Source organism: Halichondria panicea, chromosome 16 (genome assembly GCF_963675165.1).
Source record: "Halichondria panicea chromosome 16, odHalPani1.1, whole genome shotgun sequence".
Classification (NCBI taxonomy): Eukaryota; Metazoa; Porifera; class Demospongiae; order Suberitida; family Halichondriidae; genus Halichondria; species Halichondria panicea.
The window spans coordinates 5,359,724-5,380,315 of NC_087392.1; the positions used below are offsets into that span (position 1 = coordinate 5,359,724).

The 20,592-nt window shown below is 42.1% G+C and overlaps 4 protein-coding genes and 1 pseudogene across 6 annotated transcripts in view; 3 read left to right on the forward strand and 2 right to left on the reverse strand.

Annotated features, from left to right (window-relative positions):
- LOC135350538 (SWI/SNF-related matrix-associated actin-dependent regulator of chromatin subfamily A containing DEAD/H box 1-like) overlaps positions 1 to 20,592 on the reverse strand; it is a 45,832-nt gene that overhangs the window by 12,789 nt on the left and 12,451 nt on the right. The window contains exon 12 of one of the 3 annotated variants that reach the window (XM_064549367.1): positions 11,532 to 11,672. The exons of the other annotated variants lie outside the window; for them this stretch is intronic. The gene's annotated coding sequence lies outside the window, so the exon portion shown is untranslated. Of the gene's footprint in view, positions 1 to 11,531; positions 11,673 to 20,592 lie in introns of those variants that run through there. 3 annotated transcript variants of the gene reach the window in all.
- LOC135350548 (uncharacterized) lies at positions 1,887 to 4,246 on the forward strand. The gene is made up of 2 exons (XM_064549382.1): positions 1,887 to 2,026; positions 2,101 to 4,246. Exons 1-2 carry the CDS (start codon positions 2,016 to 2,018, stop codon positions 3,350 to 3,352), a joined length of 1,263 nt encoding a protein of 420 aa, XP_064405452.1. The 5' UTR covers positions 1,887 to 2,015; the 3' UTR covers positions 3,353 to 4,246.
- LOC135350518 (uncharacterized) lies at positions 4,304 to 7,622 on the forward strand. Its single transcript, XM_064549333.1, has one exon. It carries the CDS (start codon positions 4,449 to 4,451, stop codon positions 7,503 to 7,505), a length of 3,057 nt encoding a protein of 1,018 aa, XP_064405403.1. The 5' UTR covers positions 4,304 to 4,448; the 3' UTR covers positions 7,506 to 7,622.
- On the reverse strand, positions 9,302 to 20,574 carry LOC135349778 (SWI/SNF-related matrix-associated actin-dependent regulator of chromatin subfamily A containing DEAD/H box 1-like; annotated as a pseudogene).
- Positions 12,066 to 14,476, forward strand: LOC135350528 (mitogen-activated protein kinase kinase kinase dlk-1-like). Its single transcript, XM_064549354.1, has one exon. It carries the CDS (start codon positions 12,140 to 12,142, stop codon positions 14,360 to 14,362), a length of 2,223 nt encoding a protein of 740 aa, XP_064405424.1. The 5' UTR covers positions 12,066 to 12,139; the 3' UTR covers positions 14,363 to 14,476.

Consider the following 20,592-nt stretch of genomic DNA (forward strand, 5'->3'; position numbering starts at 1 on the left):
AATACGGTCGAGATATTAAACACTGCTAACATGCGATGGTCTATTGTTAGCTCACTACCTGTGCCAACCAGTCACCCATCAACAACGATCTGTGGAGACTATGTGTATATACACCCACGAACTAGTGATCAAGAGAAGTATTCAGTGTACAAATGCTCATTAAGACAACTAACTCAGTCTCAGCCAAGCTCAGCTATATGGGAGAAGATTGCCCCTTTGTCAGTTAGCTGGTCCTCTCTTGTTACCATCAATGGCCACCTGCTGGCAGTGGGTGGGCGGGACTCCAATAGAGATAAGACTAAGGACATATATCAGTACAATAAGACATCATGGACTGTCATTAGTCAAACGTCAACACCTCGAGCAGCATGTCCGACTGCTGCCCTCCCTGGGAACAAACTGATGGTGGTGGGTGGAGACAGAAAATGTGAAGTAATTACTTTTGTATAGTTCCTAACTTGTTCTTTGTGTCTTATTGTTAATTTTGATGAAAGTTGTGGTGAGCAATATAGATTTGGGAGATAAAAAGTTTATATTTGGGTGATTTTTGCTGTGCATGTGTTGTTAACATTACGTGAGATAGATTGAGATTAAAGCATTGGGAACTATTAATATGGTGATCCCTAACCTGATCATCAATACCAGCTATACGCTAGGCTAATTACTTCAACTGAACGAGCAGTACACTCAGTAAATAACTATGTTAAGAGTTGCATTATTGCCAGTGCATTTCATACTGGCATGACTTTTCCTGAAATGTATGTGAGACACACTCTGTATGCCATAGAGAGCCGACAGATCGAACCTCTATAATAGGTGACGTGCACGAACGGCATGGTTATAGAGTGACCACAATAGCACACATATTAAAATACCTTAAAGGTGAAATATTTTTCGTGGATATTAATTTCTGCCATTTCTGCGAATGAGAGAAAATGTGTACTCGCAGATAATTAGAAAATGAAATAAATCTCATTAAAACCACTTGCGAGAAATTAGAAACGCTATGAAAACATTAACATTAATTTCCTAACTTGAGCAAGATTTATAGCAGAATTTAATACCAGCAAAATGAGCTAAACAGTGAACGCAAACAAATCTACCTGTGAAAATATGTCACCTTAATGTAACTATATGATTCTACCATACTATATTCTATAGACTCACTGCTTGAGTGTGAGGCAGCACTGCGTGTAGAGCAGGAGTAGTGAGGGTGTGAGAGGAGGCCCTCCTTGAAGAAGTGGTGCTTGCTTTGCTGCACTCTTCCAGAGCGTTTATATAGCAGGCGGTAGCAGGGGAGGACTGTAGGGGAGGACTGTAAATGGTATAGCTAGCAGCCTCAACACTTGTTTGGCTGCGAGTTATCAGTCGGTATACTTGTGCATGCAAAACAGTGAGAACAGGTATATATAAGTACATGCAGGCTTGACTTGAGTGTTGAAATAGCAACTGTACAGTCTATAGAGTCTGGAGGGGGACTGGTTCACTCACTAAATTTCCTTCGAACACATACATAATAATGTATCTGAATAGATAGAGTCATGTGGACATTATGTCTTCCTTATATCAGCTGCCAGCCAGGCCTCATAGTTCAGGTCCACCATATAACCATCAATGTCAGTTTGGTTTGACTAGTTAGCTCACGTGTCAGCATAGTACCAGTGCAGTGTACATCTAAACAAGAGAGCGTGATTATCGAGATGTATACATAAATTATGAACCATCAATAAATGTTGTAATGTTATGTGTATTGGGTAATACAATATTAAGTCATGCTATAAGCTCTCACACCGGCTCAAGCAGACAAAACCTGAACGTTTCCGTTGATGATAATATTCACGATGCTAATGATAGTCATTTGACTCAAGTGACCAATGTTTGTTTTGAGAAAACCATGGAAACGAAAAAGACACAGACTTAATAATTATGTCTATATAGCCAATAGAACAAGTTAGGCACTGTACGAGTCAGCCAACCTGAATACAAAAGTTTATAGTGAACGTTCTCCAATCTACATGTACACAATGTAAGTACCAGCTACTAAAGACTTACAAGCTAGCGTGTGTATTACTTAATTGCTCTTTCCTTACAACTCAACAGCTATAGCTTGAGGAAACATACGAAAGCAATGGATCGATATCTATCTCCATCGACACAAAGGGAACGAAAGAATGAACAGCTACAACAAGTGAGCAGTCACAGTCCGTCAGCTCAACACACAAATAAATCACCACTGATTGTGAGTATTCCACGCTCAATAAGAGAACAACATATCACTGACACAGCCTCTAATGATCCAAGAGAAACACATGCAGAACAAGAACAATCCAAACAATCTCACTCTGATATCAACTCCCAACTAGCTAGGAAAAGGTTGCATACTAGAACCAGGGGCAAACAGTGTCAACCTAGCTTCACTTTGCAAGGTGCTAGTCCATCAACTACTCCACCAGCTAAAAGGGTTCACCCCGACAGCCCTCAACAGTTGGCAGGTAGCTCACGTCAGTACGAGAGTGATGATACATGTACAGAGCAGTATGAAAGTGATAACTCTGATAGTGAGACTGATCATCACACAAGCCAACGGCATTCTATAGCAAGTTCTAATCAGACAACACCGGCTGGTAGTCAATACTTACATTTCAACGAAATGTACCAAGAACTTTACGAAGTCAGTACAAAATGGTACAACCTAGGCCTAGCACTGGGGCTTGCTCCACATACCCTCAATATCATTAAACACAATAATAAAGATGATTGTGAAACCTGTTTAAGGGAAGCCCTAGAACAACGAGATAACAACACAAACTTAACATGGGAAGAAATAGACAAAGCTTTAAGACAACCTACTGTTCAAATGATTGCGTTGGCTAATAACATACAAGAAAAGGTCTCCACAAAAAGCTTATCAACAAGTAGCTCACAGCCTAGCAGTGACCCCACTCCAGAATGTGTTGTGAGGTACACCAGCTTCCTCAAAGACAGGTACAAAAAGATGTTACCTTTTCCAGATGATTGGCCACCACCATTGAGAAAGAAGTTTACAAAACTAGCTCTAATAGAGAGAAATAAACAGATTCGCTTAACTCAAGCTAAACACCAATCATCAATCCAGTATGATTACGCTACTGGTAATGTGGACAATATTGTTGAGAGAAAGAAAGCGATTACGCTAGAACAGATCTTCGAGCCTATAAGTGGCGATTTTGAAATAGCTGCACCAAACAGGTACACTGTTGTAATGGACGGAGCCCCAGGAGTAGGCAAAACCACACTCAGCAGGAAGATGTGCATTGATTGGGCACAAGGGAAGCTCATCATCAAGGACCACCAGGGGCGGATCCAGGGGTGATTTTGAGGGGCTGAAGCCCCCCCCCTTTTGAAAAACTACCTATGTATTGCTAGTCTGAGGTTACAACAATTTTGCCACCAACCTTGTTACTTATGCATCTGCATGTAGACTCACTGACTTAAGAGATGCTAGACAATAGCCAAGTCTAGCTACTAAGAGTATAAAGGATGTAGGCTAGCTAGCTGGACATGCATACTATACTAGCTAGTAGCTAGAACTAATAAAGTGCATAGGTCAATTATTGCTGTTGCTGAGTCAGCTCCTTGTGCAATGTTTTGTAGCCTCGATCATATCCCAGGCCTCTTTTCCTAGGCCTTGTGAAGGAGGCTATTGTGCATGCTGTTGAGCTGCAACATGATGGAGCAGATCTCAGACTTTTTCAGCTAGTTGCAAGGAAGCAGCCTTATCTCCTCTCACTCTCAGTGCAGTCTGGGTAGGCATTGTGATTCTTTCATGTACCAAGAGTGCATGAATGTAGATGTAACATCTACAGTATACATCCTTTTGTTGATCAGAACGAGTTTTTTGTATTAACTTTTTCATACATTCAGTATTCACTTATTAATATGACAGTTCAAAGGTAAAAGTGTGAGCAAATTGTAAAAAGCAAAAAATTTCGCCTCCGGCGAGGCGGGAGGGGGATGCTCCCCCTCCCATACCCACCCCCTGGGTGGCTCCGCCACCCTCGTACGGGGCTTCGCCCCTTTCTACTAGCCCCCCCCTTTCATTTTTCCTGGATCCGCCCCTGACCACCACATTGTTATCCTCAAACCACTAAGGGAACTAAGAAGTCCCACAGCTGCCTCACTCTCTGACCTAATAAACGCTGACGACCCTGAACTAAAGGATCAAATCATAAAGCATATACAAAAGACCTCAGGTTCTAGAGTCATGTTTATCTTTGATGGTTTTGACGAGCTGAGCAGTAAGCAACGATCAGATGAAAATACTTATACTAAAATATTCTGGGATATAATTCAAGGGAATAGTCTACACAATTGTTCTGTGCTGGTTACATCACGCTCGTACGCCTCAGGCCCACTACAGGAAATCAACCGTGTCAATCGACATGTTGAAGTATTAGGATTCAAGAAAAATGATATTAAATTGTATTAAGCAAAACGTTACAGATAAGAAAAAAGCAAAGAAGCTAATACAGATGCTGACAGAGAGATTGGATATTGTCTCCCTATGCTATATCCCTCTAAACTGCAGGATTGTACTGTATGTCTACCAGCAACAAGATACCTTACCCGACACACTCACACAACTCTATGAGGTATTCATTCTGTACACACTCAAACACTACAAAAACAAAATAATAAAACTAGACCATGAAATTGACAATGACCAGATAGAACATGCTAATACTATAAAGAAATTGCCAACTCAAGTTATCAAGTGTCTAGACTGCCTATCAGAAACTGCATTCACAGGAATGACTCAAGACAAACTGGTCTTTGAATATACTGAAGTTAGAGGTACTTTGTCACTTGGACTGCTAAACCTAATAAAGTGTACGGGAGTATTGGAGGATCATTATCAGTTCCTTCATTTAACCATTCAAGAGTTTCTAGCAGCCAGACATCTCGCACTAACAAAGAGCAACAAAGACAAACTAGAGTTTATTACATCCAAAATTGATGATGATAGATTTAGAATGACTTTACTCTTTCTCTCTGGATTGACTCAACTTGATTTTCTTCCCATTGAACAAGCCTTCCCAGCTTCGAAATCAATACACACTCGTGTGGAGCATAAACACAAAAATAAAACAAAATCTCTGCGAAAACAAGAGAGATCTCATTTCTTGTTCCTAGCCCATCTTCAATATGAAAGCCGACAAACAACACACAACTGGCTTTTGCCCTGTCTAGTGACTAATTCACTCAACTTGTCAGAGCAGAGTCTCTCTCAGTTCAACTGCCTTGTCTTGGCCAACTTTCTCGCCCTAACTCCCAAAGATCACGTGTGGGATGAGATAAACTTGTCCCAGTGCGGTCTTAATTATGACTGCTTCAAGACACTAATTACAAAGAAACATTCACAAAGAGACATTCCAGTATTGTGCTTAACCAAACAATTAGATGTAACTTTTACCAAAATCAATGCTGACGATCTACATGTATTGATGCCACTATTATCAGAAGAGTCAAAGGTGAACAGCATTAGTATCTCACACCACGAATCATGCACTCAGTTAGAAGGTGCGAGGAAATTAATAAATTTACATTTTCGTCAACACTCTACAGACAATCAAACTGTACTATCAAGTAGAGAGATGAGGGTTCCTACAGATTCAATTTGCTCAGGAATTCTTACAAAATTTATTAATTTTATTCGACCTGAAGTTTTGAAACGATTATCACTGGTTGGCCCCAAAGCTTTTGAAGATTGCCCGGATTGTTCTGGCTCTGGAAATGAGGCTTGGGAAAGTGTTTGCAATGTCATCAAAAATAGCAAGCGTATACAACACCTTCAAATTCACAAGAGCCAGTTCCATTTACACGATATTACAACACTAATGATACATTTGCAAAACAAGAGAAACCTGCGTACCTTACAATTACCAGGAAACACAATAAGCCACGATGGTCTAATACACTTACGAAATAACTTGCCAGTGAATGTACGTGCTCACATTTCAACATCTGATACGGTTAAATTGGTAATGTCAGTACACAAGGACAAACTTGTTTATGTTGATATTGAGTCACCTGACGAGTACATACAAGATGTTGACTCAGAGGATCTATTTATGCCCTTTATGCCCTTGCTAGAAGAAGATTTGCCATCGGAACTACATGGAGTAACTGTTACCACTAAATCATTCGTGTCCAAGGCTCTACTCAGGTCAATAGGAAATAGCAAAACAGTAACTAGTTTAACATTAGCCAACCTTTCTAATGAGAATCTCACAAAATGTGCTGGAGAATTTCAAGATATGCTTATGAACACCAATAGTTTGCAAACACTGAAACTGGACACATGTGAACTGAATGATACATTTATCAAACAATTGGAGGATGGACTCTCACTCAATCCAACTGTCACAGTGGCACTAAAGTTAGAATACAACCACTCTCATTGTAAAGACAGCAGCTGGCTCAATCAACTACTTACAGTGAGGTCTCAAAACCTTTGTGAGCTAATTTTAATGAATAAAGAAAATATGAGACAACTTTCAGAGATAGTCACAACATGCAAACAGCTTCGAGTCTTGAAAGTAAACTTAAGCGATAATTCAGAAAGTTTCTTCCATGCTCTATCAGATAATCAAAGCCTGAGAGAACTCAGTATCGAGACTACTGGCAAGATGACAACATTGTTGTTTCAAACACTCCCATCAACTTCTGTCACCACTTTAGACTTATCAAAGCCTTCCAACAGTGAAGGACTTGAAATTGAGGGATCTTTAGCCTTTAAAGAGTACATGTACATTCATGGAAGAAAAGTGCTAACTGTTTTGAGAGTTACAGATTTTGGTTTAACAGAAGAAGCATTTAAGGGAATTACTTTTACGAAGGACTCTCCTTTGAGAGAACTTTCTCTCAAATCAAATTATAAAGGTTGGACAGAACTTTTCAATGGTCTTTGTTCATCATGTATCACCACACTAGACGTCAGTGGTGATAGCTTGAATGGAGAGGAGTGTGGCACAGCTTTGAAACGTCTACTCATCAACAACAAAACATTGACTGTTCTAAAAATAGTTTGTCCGTATGATACAAACGATGACGTGATTTTGTGTATTGCTGATGCTCTGTCACAAAACTCGTTGAAGAAACTAACAATCAGCACCCAGTCTAACAGATTCGTTGTACATGATACATGGACAAAACTATTTGAAAGTTTCCATAAAAACACAACATTAAACACGTTAAACTATAGTGGAGCTGATTTAAAATCCTGGGAAAAGGATAAAGTCGCTAAATCTCTGTGTGAAATGCTAATACACAATCAAGGCCTTCAAAATCTAAATATTGACGATAAATTGATTAAGGGTCATTTAAAAGAGTTTGCAACGGTATACATTCAGAGAAAGCCTGTCCTAAATTTAACTGTTGGACAATTGGAAGATGATTTAGTGAAAGAGATCGAGGGACTTGAAACAGATACTGATAAGGAGTACAACATCAGAAACAGATACTAACCACCACTGTAGATTTAGAGACTGCTTTATCATAATTATTTTCAAGTCATATTTTTTGTGTTATGTGAAAGAGGTGATTAGTTGGAACTTGTAAGTGTAACATGTATTGTATTTGTACATGTGATCATACCTGTATTTTCATGATGTGTGTGTATCGCAGTGAGTTCATGTTCTTGAGTATGTGTCCCTCGTCCAGTACGAGACAGTCTAGAGAGAGCTTTCTAAAAGAACTTCCTGTCCTCAGCCTGACCTATACACACATTGTACCTGCATGGGAACACAGGGATAGACCATAACTGAGGCATTGAGTGAACAGATTCAACTGTGTGCATGAGATCTATAGCAGTTGTGTAGAAATGCTCTCAGCAGATGCACACATTGTAGCTATGTAGGTTAGGTTAACACAAAATTAATGTCAACAGTCGATTAAACAAGTGCTGAAGTACAATGTTAATTTAGGATGACATCAAAGTATTCACGATTGGAAAAGATCTCATATCTCATCTGAGACCTGTCCTGTTGGGAACCTGCAGTGAATCGTACACAAGTCAATCCTAGATCCTGTGATCATTCTGGCCCCATGCATGCAACTAGATTTACTGTCACTGAGTTTTCTATGTTTGAATAATCCATTCACTTCAAAAGAACTTTCTCCATATTCTTCGTCTGAGCTAACAATTCGGGCACATTTTCTTGGCTTCTTTGCTAGGGCACTAAATCGTCTAGGAGAGGTCTGTTCCTCAACTGCAGGGACTGTCAGAGAGGGGAGGAGGGAGGAGGGGGTTTCTGGGATTACCTCTTTTGAGGTTTCCACAGGAGGACTCACATTTTCTTCTCATTGTCCATTGACTTGATTATAAAGGTTGGGCAAAGGTCTTTGCTCATGATGTGTAAAAGCCTGCCCACTAGATCAGATAAAAGATAAAAGCTGACCAGAAAGTAAACACAAAGGTGAAATAAGTTGTTCATTTGACCACATCAATTCATGCATAACCTTGGCCTATGATACTTCTTACTTCTAGGTGCATGCGCACTTCTGATTGTTGTGCATGAAGATCCACTGACAGTGAGTGATTCACTACCTTATCTAGCTGTAGATCTAGTGTTATCAGTCAATATCATGAGGTAGCTATAAATGTGTACTATTTCAGCGTCCATAACAGATTATGCAGATCGCAAATTTTAGCGTCTGCTACATTCACTGTGTGGAGCCCTAAATATGTAGAAAATCGATTGAATATTGGTCAAAAATAATTATGGTTGCAAAAATGTTAATTTTGCAGAGCGTTTGGTAATTCGAGTGTCATCATAATTATGTTGTGCGTCATCATGGATAGAAGAAAGTCCAAGTGTCACGCTCCGGCTCTCCTCATCATTTCACACAGTACAATTCAACACTGCATGGTCAAATATTTATTACTCTAGCTTCAAATTTTTTCCCTTCTGTGCAACTGTTAAGTGAGGTGAGTGATGAGTCTCAAAGTGGTGTATGGAGATGTTCTGGACTTCTTGATGATGTGGTTCAGTTGCAGCTATAGAGCATTATTGTATACAGTGGTATATATAATAATGCTTGAATATAGCTAACGAAGCACCTTCAGGGTTTTGGGGTTGCCGTAGTGGTACTGTTGTTACACTACTTTGCAATTGGGCTCGAGTTTCCTACCTTTCAAGCCTCCTGGTCGAAGATGTCCTCTGTGTATTTCAAGTACAAGTGGTGTATGGAGATGCACTCTCAAGTATAACTATGCATGCATGGGGATGCAATCATGCATTTCAATAATCATCACGATCCATTATGATTGTGTGGTTTCATTGAAATTAATATTCTGTACAATAAAAACTGATCTGATTTGCTTGGAATAATAGTTACAAAATCACATATTCTCACTGACAATAAAACACAACACTGATCTGATAATAGATGAGAAGTATACTCAATAGTGTTAGGTTGGGAGGTTCATAGTTTGAGATCTTGCTAGAGCCTTCTGTAGGAAACCAGTCACGTCCAATTTATCATCTACAGAAGGAAACAGTAAAGAACAGTAAATGTAATAGGAGTACAGTCAATCAAATACTGTGTACGTCAGTAACAGACATACATGTACATGGAGAAGAATTAGTTCAAGTACAGGCAATCTGCTATGATAAACTTTTGACATAACGAAAATAACACCTCAGCTAGCTATAATACAGAGTGTCATACAGGGGAAAGGGGGATATCCCTCCTTAGCCCCAACCCCCCCCCCCCTAAGATTTGTTACTAGTTGTATGACTGCATGAGTGTCCATAGCTGGCAATTTACATACTATCAGGGTATTGAAACAGTTGACCTTTTTTTTTCAAAATTTTCTGTCCACTTTTCTTATTTCCCCCCTCTACTTCAAAATCCTGTAGACACCCTGCCATACAATACTGTTATAGTGTACACTGTGTGCAGCCATCAATAATTACATTCACCAAAGCCGTTTAGATGCAACTCCCCATACAGTGTAAACACAGTGTCAATATTGTGACCATGGCCTCGTCCCTCACCATGGTCAGTGGAGGCTGTGAGGTCGTGCTCCAGTTGCAGCTTGCTCTGTGCACACTGGAGGATGTCCTCTTCCACTGTCCCACCACCCACCAGCCTCAGCACCGTCACATCCCTGCATGCATGTATGGAGGGGGCATACAAAATGAATGAGAGAGTATGAACATGTAGAGGATCTAGTTTAAGCCCATGCACCTGGTCTGGCCGACCCTGTGACAACGGTCCTCGGCTTGCTTGTCATTGTAGGGGTTAAAGTCTATATCATGGATGATGACCACATTGGCTGAGGTGAGGTTGATGCCAAGACCCCCTGCATGCATGAGAACACAATACAGTCACTGCAATAATGTACAGCACAAGCTTCTCAATGAGTCTATACAAGTGTGTGGGCGTTCTACACATCACTAGAAGAAAAGTTCATCAGTGAAGACCATGAGATCTGTCTAGTCAGACATTAGCTACTGTACAGATAATGGACAGGCTCAGTTACGCTAGACTAGTGTGTACAGGTCACCATCAACTCACCAGCCCTTGTTGATAGTAGGAACACGAAGATGCTCTCCTGTTCATTGAACTGGTCTATTAGACCCTGCCTGCAATCAAAGCACTCAATATGTACGATATCACACATGCACACACGCACACACACACACACACATTGTAAAACTATAGTACTTCCGGCTATATTGTATTGGTATAGCCTGTTATACACTCTTGCATGTCAGCTACACAGTGGGCACCAACTCACCTCTCAGTGACGGGTGTCTGGCCGTCCAGTCGGAGGTGGGCGTGGCCTTGTTGCTGTAGAAACACCTCAAGAATGTCGAGCATCATTGTAAACTGACTGAACACCAACACACGATCACCCTAGTCGGGAAAAATACTAAATAAAATGTTAGCAATAAAAATGTTATTTATGTACTCACGTTCTTTTTCAGTTGTGATAATTTTTTTGACAGGAATTCCCATTTTCCAGACATTCCCACCAAGCTCCCGGGTAGGGCGTATTCTGATAGTGACTACGTATGTGTGTACATGTGCATTACATAACATGTGACCACACCTCCTAATAATGACCAACAGTACTGCATTGTGCACACACATAGTGAGCTACTAAATACATAAACTCTGCAATCCACAAACACAGTCATTGACCTCCATTATCCTATACAATAAACACACACACGCCCACACACACACACACACCCACACACACACACACACACACACACACACACAGTCACTGATCTCCATTATCCTATACAATAAACACACACCCACACGCACGCACGCACGCACGCACGCACGCACACACACACACACACACACACACACACACACACACACACACACACACACACACACACACATACACACACACACACACACACACACACACACACACACACACACCTTGTACAGTGTGCAGAGGTTGTGTAGCTCAAAGTCTGACATTACACTCATATCCTCCCACACGAGGTTGGGAGCAGCATCTCTGTGACTGGGCTCCTTTAGGATGGCCCTCACCATGCAGTGTAGGGTGTGGTCAGTGTAGTGGTGTCTCAGGAGTAGGGGATGGATGGTGGCCTTGCGAAGGTCTACCATTACGTCCATCCTCTTGTTGAGCTCATCACCTGTAGTGGAGAGGGGGTGCTCAGTATGGGGCACAAACACTGTAGCATGAAAACCTTTGCGAATGAGCCAAATCAGCAGAAAATCTAACTACTGCGTTCTGGCAAGGATAGTATTGTACCATTTATAGGGGTTTACGATATTATTTTAACAATACATGCAAAATTCGCTTATGATTTGATGCTCGCAAAAACATTCTACTAATACGGTACAATGCACAGATACACACAATACACAAGCCCTTGGAACCATTGCACTAACCTACTAACACCACTATTTGCGGCCAGATAGATGCTTATTAATAGTTTTGTTGCTAAGGAACCACAATGTTAGGTATTCCGTGGTATTATACTAATGATGCATATGGTAGTGAATATCTACTCTGCACATGATCACTGATCTAATACACACAACAAGCACATGTTCACCTCTTTTCTAATAGCTAGCTTAAACTGTACACCTAATAGCTATGGCTGAGAGACAAGACCGTGAACAAGAGTACATATTCAGAAATGTTCAACTCTTCAAGAATGATACCCTTGGTACTGGCTCCTACGGGGCAGTGTGTAAAGCCAAGTGTGACCAGCTACTCTGTGCTGCCAAGCTACTCTATCCAGTGCTCTTCCAAATAGCTGTTCCAGATCCTGGCAAAGAACATAGACACCCGTTTAGAAGATTCGAAACAGAGTGTGCATTTCTGAGTCGTATCAACCACCCCAACATTGTACAGTACTTGGGTACCTATCGCGATCCCGACACAAATGCACCAGTTCTTCTCATGGAGCTCATGGACGAGAGTCTGACACACTTCCTGGAGTCATCACCTGGAGACATTCCCTACCACATCCAAGTCAACCTCTCCTATGACATAGCTCAAGCACTTGCCTTTCTCCACTCCAATGGGATCATCCATCGCGACCTCTCCAGCAACAATGTCCTACTCATTGCAGGCACTCGAGCCAAAGTCACCGATTTCGGAATGTCCAAATTCAAGGACATAAACGTCAGCCGACTAGCCACAATGACCACATGCCCGGGAACACCAGCCTTCATGTCTCCCGAGGCACTAAACGAACCACCAGTGTACACAGAGAAACTAGACAACTTCTCATTTGGTGTGCTTCTAGTTCAGACCACAACTCGACAGTTTCCAAAGCCAACAGATCGATTCGAGAATATTCAAGTTCCCCATCCACGAAACCCAGGTCACACAATTGAAGCTAAAATAGCAATCCCAGAACTAGAGAGAAGACAAGCTCACATGATCCTGATTGAGTCCACCCACCCTCTACTGCCGATTGCTCGTCACTGCCTCAAAGATAGAGATGTTGAACGACCATCTTCCCAACAGCTTTGCCAAACACTGGATGCTCTCAAGAGGACACCACGATACCAGGAAAGCTCCCAACAAGACCTGCACCAGATGCTCAGAGAGAAAGATGAACAAATAACAGCAAATGACACACAGCTACAAATAAACGAACGAATTTTAACAGAAAATCAAGAGATAATTACACAAAACAATGAACTGTTACATACACAAGCTAATGAAATACAAACCCTCCAACAAGACAAAGCAACCCTTCAACACGAGGGTGAAGCCAGGAAGAGACAGCTGAGGAGACTCAACCAAGAGTTGCAATTAAGTGAGGAGAACACTGCTGCCCTCCAACAAGCCATCGATCAACGAGACAGAGAAGTCACTCAATTGAGACAAGCGTTGGCAAGCAAAAACGAGGAATATCACGACCTATCGACTCGAATGCACCAAGTCGCACTGCAAGATGAGCAAGCTACACCAATGAAACCTGTTACAATAAAGTCACTACCTGATGCACCTGATGGTATTGGGTATAGATCATCATCAGCCGTGATTGGAAACAAGACATACTTTAGTCCATACGGACATAGAACTGTTTATGAGTTCAGCAACAATCAGTGGCACAAGTTACCACTTTGCCCTAACAACTGCTTCACTATTGTCAGTGTTAATGACATGCTCACAACTGTGGGGGGACGGTCAGACACACAACCCTTTAGTAACAAACTCTACAGCTACATTAACAACAAATGGGTCCAACACTTCCCTCCCATGTCAACTGGACGGATAGGACCTGGAGCTGTGTACGCCAACAACACACTTGTAGTGGCAGGAGGATTTCATGATTCAAATACTTCAACTACAGTCGAGATATTAAATACTGCTAACATGCGATGGTCTATTGTTAGCTCACTACCTGTGCCAACCGATCACCCATCAACAACAATCTGTGGAGACTATGTGTATATACACCCACGAACTAGTAATGCTCAAGAGAAGTATTCAGTGTACAAATGCTCATTAAGACAACTAACTCAGTCCCAGCCAAGCTCAACTATACGGGAGAAAATAAGACAACGACTAACTCAGTCCCAGCCAAGCTCAGCTATATGGGAGAAGATTGCCTCTTTGCCAGTTAGCCTTTCCACTCTTGTTACCATCAATGGCCACCTGCTGGCAGTGGGTGGGTGGGACTCCAATAGAGATAACACGAAGGACATATATCAGTATAATATGACATCATGGACTGTCATTAGTCAAACGTCAACACGTCGATCATCATGCATCACTGCTGCCCTCCCTGGGAACAAACTGATGGTGGTGGGTGGAGTTGGTGAAGACAGAAAATGTGAAGTAATTACTTTTGTATAGTTCCTAACTTGTTCTTTGTGTCTTATTGTTAATTTTGATGAAAGTTGTGGTGAGCAATATAGATTTGGGAGATAAAAAGTTTATATTTGAGTGATTTTGCTGTGCATGTGTTGTTAACATTACGTGAGATTAAAACATTGCAAACTATTAATATGGTGATCCCTAACCTGATCATCAATACCAGCTATACGCTAGGCTAATTACTTCAACTGAACGAGCAGTGACACTCAGTAAATAACTATGTTAAGAGTTGAATGATAACATAGCAGGTCAATTGACAACCATCTGCTACAATATTGAGGACAACGCAATGTTTGAAGGACTGTGAACGGAAGCAATCTCTGCACATGAAACCACACCCACTGCCTCTCTTACGACTAACCCACAACACAAACTAGCCACAATCTCCCAACACACAACATTCCCCTGCAGGCACTCACCTTATCGGCCCTGATTGACCCTGAGTGACCTCTCCACAACGCCCCTGTACAACGTCCACTGAGTCTCCGTCAGCTGACAATGCTCTGTACTGGACACCTTGGCCGGGAGCTGACTCAGCACTTGTGACTTGAGCCTCCGCAGTGTGAAGGGTGTCATGATCTGCTTGACCTGTGTCACTTGCTCCTGGTAGTAGGCACTCGACTCGTCCACTCTCTGTGGAATGTGTGTGTGTGTGTGTGTGTGTGTGTGGGGGGGGGGGAAGTGTGTGTGTGTGTGTGTGTGTGTGTGTGTGTGGGGGGGGGGGGGGGGCAGTGTAGTAAGAACTGTGAACTGTACAGGGGAAAGCAGCACATTTTGGCTTACAAACTTTTGTGAACTGAAAAACACACCATATGCATCTTTTAAAAGAGCTTTGGACAACCCAAATTCAAGTTCTGGTCATTCCAAATGACACAAGGGCAACCTCCTATCCAATCACTCACCCTAGCTCTAGAGAAGATGTTTCTGATTTGAGCAGAGGATTGTTTGAAAGGAATAACGAAACTGAGTAGAGACATGAACTCCAGCAGGTTGTTCTGTAGTGGAGTCCCCGTGAGCAGGAGTCTCCTCTTAGCCTGTAGCAATACCATCACAGGATTGTGTGAGTCACTGGGACAAGGTTTGAGCATGACAGGGCCAGTACAGAGACTTACTGTACAACTAACACAAGCATTACAGGCACAAAGACATCATAATCATTACACTCTTCAGTACTGCAAGTTTGTACATGTCATCACCCACTGCATATATTTACTAACTCTCCACAACATCAAACATACTTTAAGTACGTGCACACACGCTCAATACTACCAGCCTTGCACAGAAGCACACTATGATTGTGATCATACCTGTATTTTCATGAGGTGTGTGTATCGCAGTGAGTTCATGTTCTTGAGCATATGTCCCTCGTCCAGTACGAGACAGTCTAGAGAGAGCTTCCTAAAGAACTTCCTGTCCTCAGCCTGACCTATACACACATTGTACCTGCATGGGGACACAGGGATAGACCATAACTGAGGCATTGAGTGAACAGATTCAACTGTGTGCATGAGATCTATAGTAGTTGTGTAGAAATGCTCACAGCAGATGCACATGTACCTACAGCTATGTAGGTCAGGTTAACACAAATGTCAACAGTCTTAAAGTTGGAACCACAGGATTAAACAAGTGCCAGATATTAAATTAGTGACAGTACATACGTTGTGAGGATGACATCAAAGTTATCATGATTGGAAAGGATCTCATATCTCATCTGAAACCTGTCCTGTTGGGAACCTGCAGTGAATCGTACACAAGTCAGTCCCTTCACATAGAGCAAACACCATACACTGTGTAGATGACATGCTCTAGTGAGAGCAGTACTGTACACACAAGCACTCACCTCAGTACGCTATGACTGTCATGGCTGGACACCACACCTCAAACTCACGAACCCAATTGTCTACAAGGGAAAGCAATCTGGTGGAAATTGCAATACATATACAGTACAGAGTCTTGTAATACAATCATGTTACTCTGAGACCACTTGGTAAAGGTCAGCAGTGTTTAGTTAATACTGCACTTTACTACTATGGCTCAGGGATTCATTCAACTGCCGAATTCTGTGGCCAAAAAATGACAAATAATGGTACTGATGTAAATTTGAAAGATATCTTTCAGAAAATAGATCAACGGTACTAAAGTTATGGATGTTGAAAGATGCTCAACTACACCACCTCTCTCCCCTCTCCCCGTTTAATTAATGGATCAGGGACTCCTCTTTCAGTTGAATTCTATGGTCCAATTGAACGATTTTATGAAAGCTTAGAAAGAAATAGTGCCATCAACAATGTGAGAGATAAAAGCATTAGATTAGATAATAGGGCCGAAAATAAATTTTAATTTTAATAATCCCCTACAACAGAGCTTATCTGAAGAGCTTTCCCTAGTGAGTACCTAGAGTGGAGGAGGGGACCACGACAAAGAAGTGACCACTGGAGCCCAGCTGATAGAGGTGGGACAGGAACGATATCGCCTCCACTGTCTTACCAAGGCCCTGCATTGGAGGGAGGAGACTGTTGAACACACAGGATTACTGTGGAGCATTGCTTTAATAATACTCTGGTGGTAAAATTGACAAGCCACAATAGACTGGGTGTTTCCCTCAGGCAATATGTCAATACCCAAGGAAATTGAAAACACACGCATGAAACTTTGATGACCATTTATTAGCCTTTATAAAAGTAGAGAAGTATTATTTTCCCTCACAAAGTGGAAGTGGTAACAGTCTACAAAGGGGAAGGGGGCACTCACACTACCACCCTCATTAAAAGTAAGTAAGCTGTGCTTAATTTTTACGCGAAAACACGGATTGATTTATATTATGGGCGAAATAATTAGAAGGGGGTCAACACAAGCTCTCTTCCTGGAACTAACTACAGCCACACAGTAATTACTCCAATACACACACAACTGTGGCTGGTCTAGACAACACATTCTGATTCCCCTAACCCTCATGCATTGGAGAGTACACACTAGCCTCGTTCCCAGGCCTTACTTTTTCTTGCTGTTGTCACTGTTCATCCATAAATCACAAGAAAGACATAGTGAGGCAGCAAAGAAAGAAATGGGCGTACAGTTAAGAAAAAGTAAGGCCTGGTTTGGGAAATCGCGTGATCCACAAGGATTTTTATGAACGTGGGCGATATGTAGCCCACAATCGTGACGTAAGGTATTCTCCCACGCATTCAGAGTTAATAAAACTGTACTGAGACAACCACCCAAGCTGTACTGCAAGTCAGATCAGAGAACCAGCGTGGCCAGCTCTGGTGGCAGTAGCTACCTGCAATATGATAATGATGACTAAGCTATTCTTGATCTATACTAGCATGTAGAAAGACACAAGAAAAGGTAATAGTCTGATAGAATCTGAACACACAATCTAGACTAGTAGATCATCTAGCTAAGCCTAAGGTATATAGCTAGCTATAGTGCTTGCAAACTTCCAGTTCCAAGTCCATGTCCAGCTTGCTGCAGGCAAAGTTTTATTAGTCATAGATATCTGCGTGGGCAGTCCAACATCTCTAGCTCAGCATGCCCACGCTCATTTTCACCCTTCTACCACCCTTCTACCCTCACGCGACTTCCCGATACAGGCTCTCCTTTTTCCTAACTCTACGTCTATTTCTTTCTTTATTCCTCCAATTAATACCGTATTTTATCTCATTGAACGATTAAGACAGTATTTTATCTTATTGAACGATTGTGATAAAGAACAGAAAAAGGAGAGCCTGTGTAGAGGCTAAGTACACACTAGGAGACTGGCTCACCATTTCATCAGCCAGTATTGCATTGAGGTCTTGAGAGTGTAGCAGGATCAACCAGTTGAGACCAAGCAATTGATACTCCTTCAACTGAACACTGCACATGCAGGGACAACAAGTACAACCACTTCACTCTATACACTATATACCTGACCCCCTCAACACTGCCACCTCACTCTACACACTATACACCTGACCCCCTCAACACTGCCACCTCACTCTATACACTATACACCTGACCCCCTCAACACTGCCACCTCACTCTATACACCATACACCTGACCCCCTCAACACTGCCACCTCACTCTATACACTATACACCTGACCCCCTCAACACTGCCACCTCACTCTATACACTATACACCTTACCCCCTCAACACTGCCACCTCACTCTACACACTATACACCTGACCCCCTCAACACTGCCACCTCACTCTATACACTATACACCTGACCCCCTCAACACTGCCACCTCACTCTATACACTATACACCTGACCCCCTCAACACTGCCACCTCACTCTATACACTATACACCTGACCCCCTCAACACTGCCACCTCACTCTACACACTATACACTGACCCCCTCAACACTGCCACTTCACTCTATACACTATACACCTGACCCCCTCAACACTGCCACCTCACTCTATACACTATACACCTGACCCCCTCAACACTGCCACCTCACTCTACACACTATACACCTGACCCCCTCAACACTGCCACCTCACTCTACACACTATACACCTGACCCCCTCAACACTGCCACCTCACTCTACACACTATACACCTGACCCCCTCAACACTGCCACCTCACTCTATACACTATACACCTGACCCCCTCAACACTGAGTGTCCATTACACTAGTTCATACAACATGCAACGTGCAATAGACTTGTTAGTGCTTGACTGCTCACCTTGGGTTCATAACAGCAGGTTGTGCCGAGTACACCACATCATCTCCAGTAGTACTCACACACTATAAAAGCAATGACAATAGAGTGGATATTTCACAACCAGTAGTTACAATACAGAAGCTTTCCCTCGGCTGCTAAAGATATGTACCTCTGAGTTTTGCAGGTGAGAGAACTTGTCTTGGATGGAGGTGGAGATGGTCCTGCATTGAGCCAGTAGTCTAACAAGAACCTTCCTCTCTGCCAGTAGTGTCAGACAGCCCTCCAGCAACTGGGGGTGGGGGACAGTCAAAGCAGGCTCTAGATTATAGATGGAGGGAGACCTACCTGTTCACTAAGACCCTTCTTTGCAACAAGAGCCTCCACCTACAGTACAAATACACACACACATTACTAATGCATATACGTACACTAAACACAAAGGACACAATAAAGTAGTTTATCAAAGACCTCGATTATTAAATAATAGTAGCCATGAAGATGATCTCTTACCAAATGCTTTCAGGTTTCAAAGGGTCGGTGTTTGTCAACCAGTTTAGCCTTGGTAAGAGAGCAGCGTGGAATATCACACAGCTCATCCAGGGAGGAATCATTCATAAAATTGAGGATTGACTTCTTCTGTTTGACGGAATAACCATCTCCCTCTGATTCTGATCCACTGTACTCATCACGATAACTATCAGTCAACTCCACCACATCAGCAGTAGTGTCACAAGACTGTATACTTTGTTTGGTTTCCATTGACGACAACTTCGTTTTTGATGAACTACGATCATCATCGCTATCGCTACTTTCTATTAATATTCTTTTCTTGACCTTCTTACAGTTTCTAGCGGCTTCACTGTGCATTTTAATTTCTTCTGAATCGTTTGTAATCTTGCTTTTCTGAAATGCAAACTTCTGGAGCTTTCTTCTTGAGCTGCTAAGCCATTCTGATGATTCTTTGAGCTCCATTGCACGAGGACTATCATTGCTGGAGGGTACATCTGAGTCACTGTCACTCTGTATGTACAGTGAGCATCTAGGTCGAGGGACCTGTTTTCGGTTTCTTATCAAATCTGGAGAAAGAATCTGAATCGGACATCACATCTTCAACGTCTATAGCATCTTTTACTGAGACACCTTTCACTTGTGTTGAAGTTGTGAAGAGTTTTCTACGTTTGAATAATCCATTCACTTCAGAAGAACTTTCTCCATATTCTTCGTCTGAGCTAACAATTCGGGCACATTTTCTTGGCTTCTTTGCTAGGGCACTAAATCGTCTAGGAGAGGTATGTTCCTCAACTGCAGGGACTGTCAGAGAGGGGAGGAGGGAGGAGGGGGTTTCTGGGATTACCTCTTTTGAGGTTTCCACAGGAGGACTCACATTTTCTTCTCATTGTCCATTGACTTGATTATAAAGGTTGGGCAAAGGTCTTTGCTCAGTGCTTCTGTGTAAGGCTTGTAGTATTGAGTGTGTGTGCACATACTTAATTAAGTTATGGAGAGTTTGTTAGTTAATATATGGTAATCACATGTACAGACTTGCAG

Bases quoted from the DNA above. Each gene is read 5' to 3' on its own strand.
- LOC135350518 (XM_064549333.1), top strand. From the start codon at position 4,449: ATGATATTAAATTGTATTAAGCAAAACGTTACAGATAAGAAAAAAGCA.
- LOC135350528 (XM_064549354.1), top strand. From the start codon at position 12,140: ATGGCTGAGAGACAAGACCGTGAACAAGAGTACATATTCAGAAATGTT.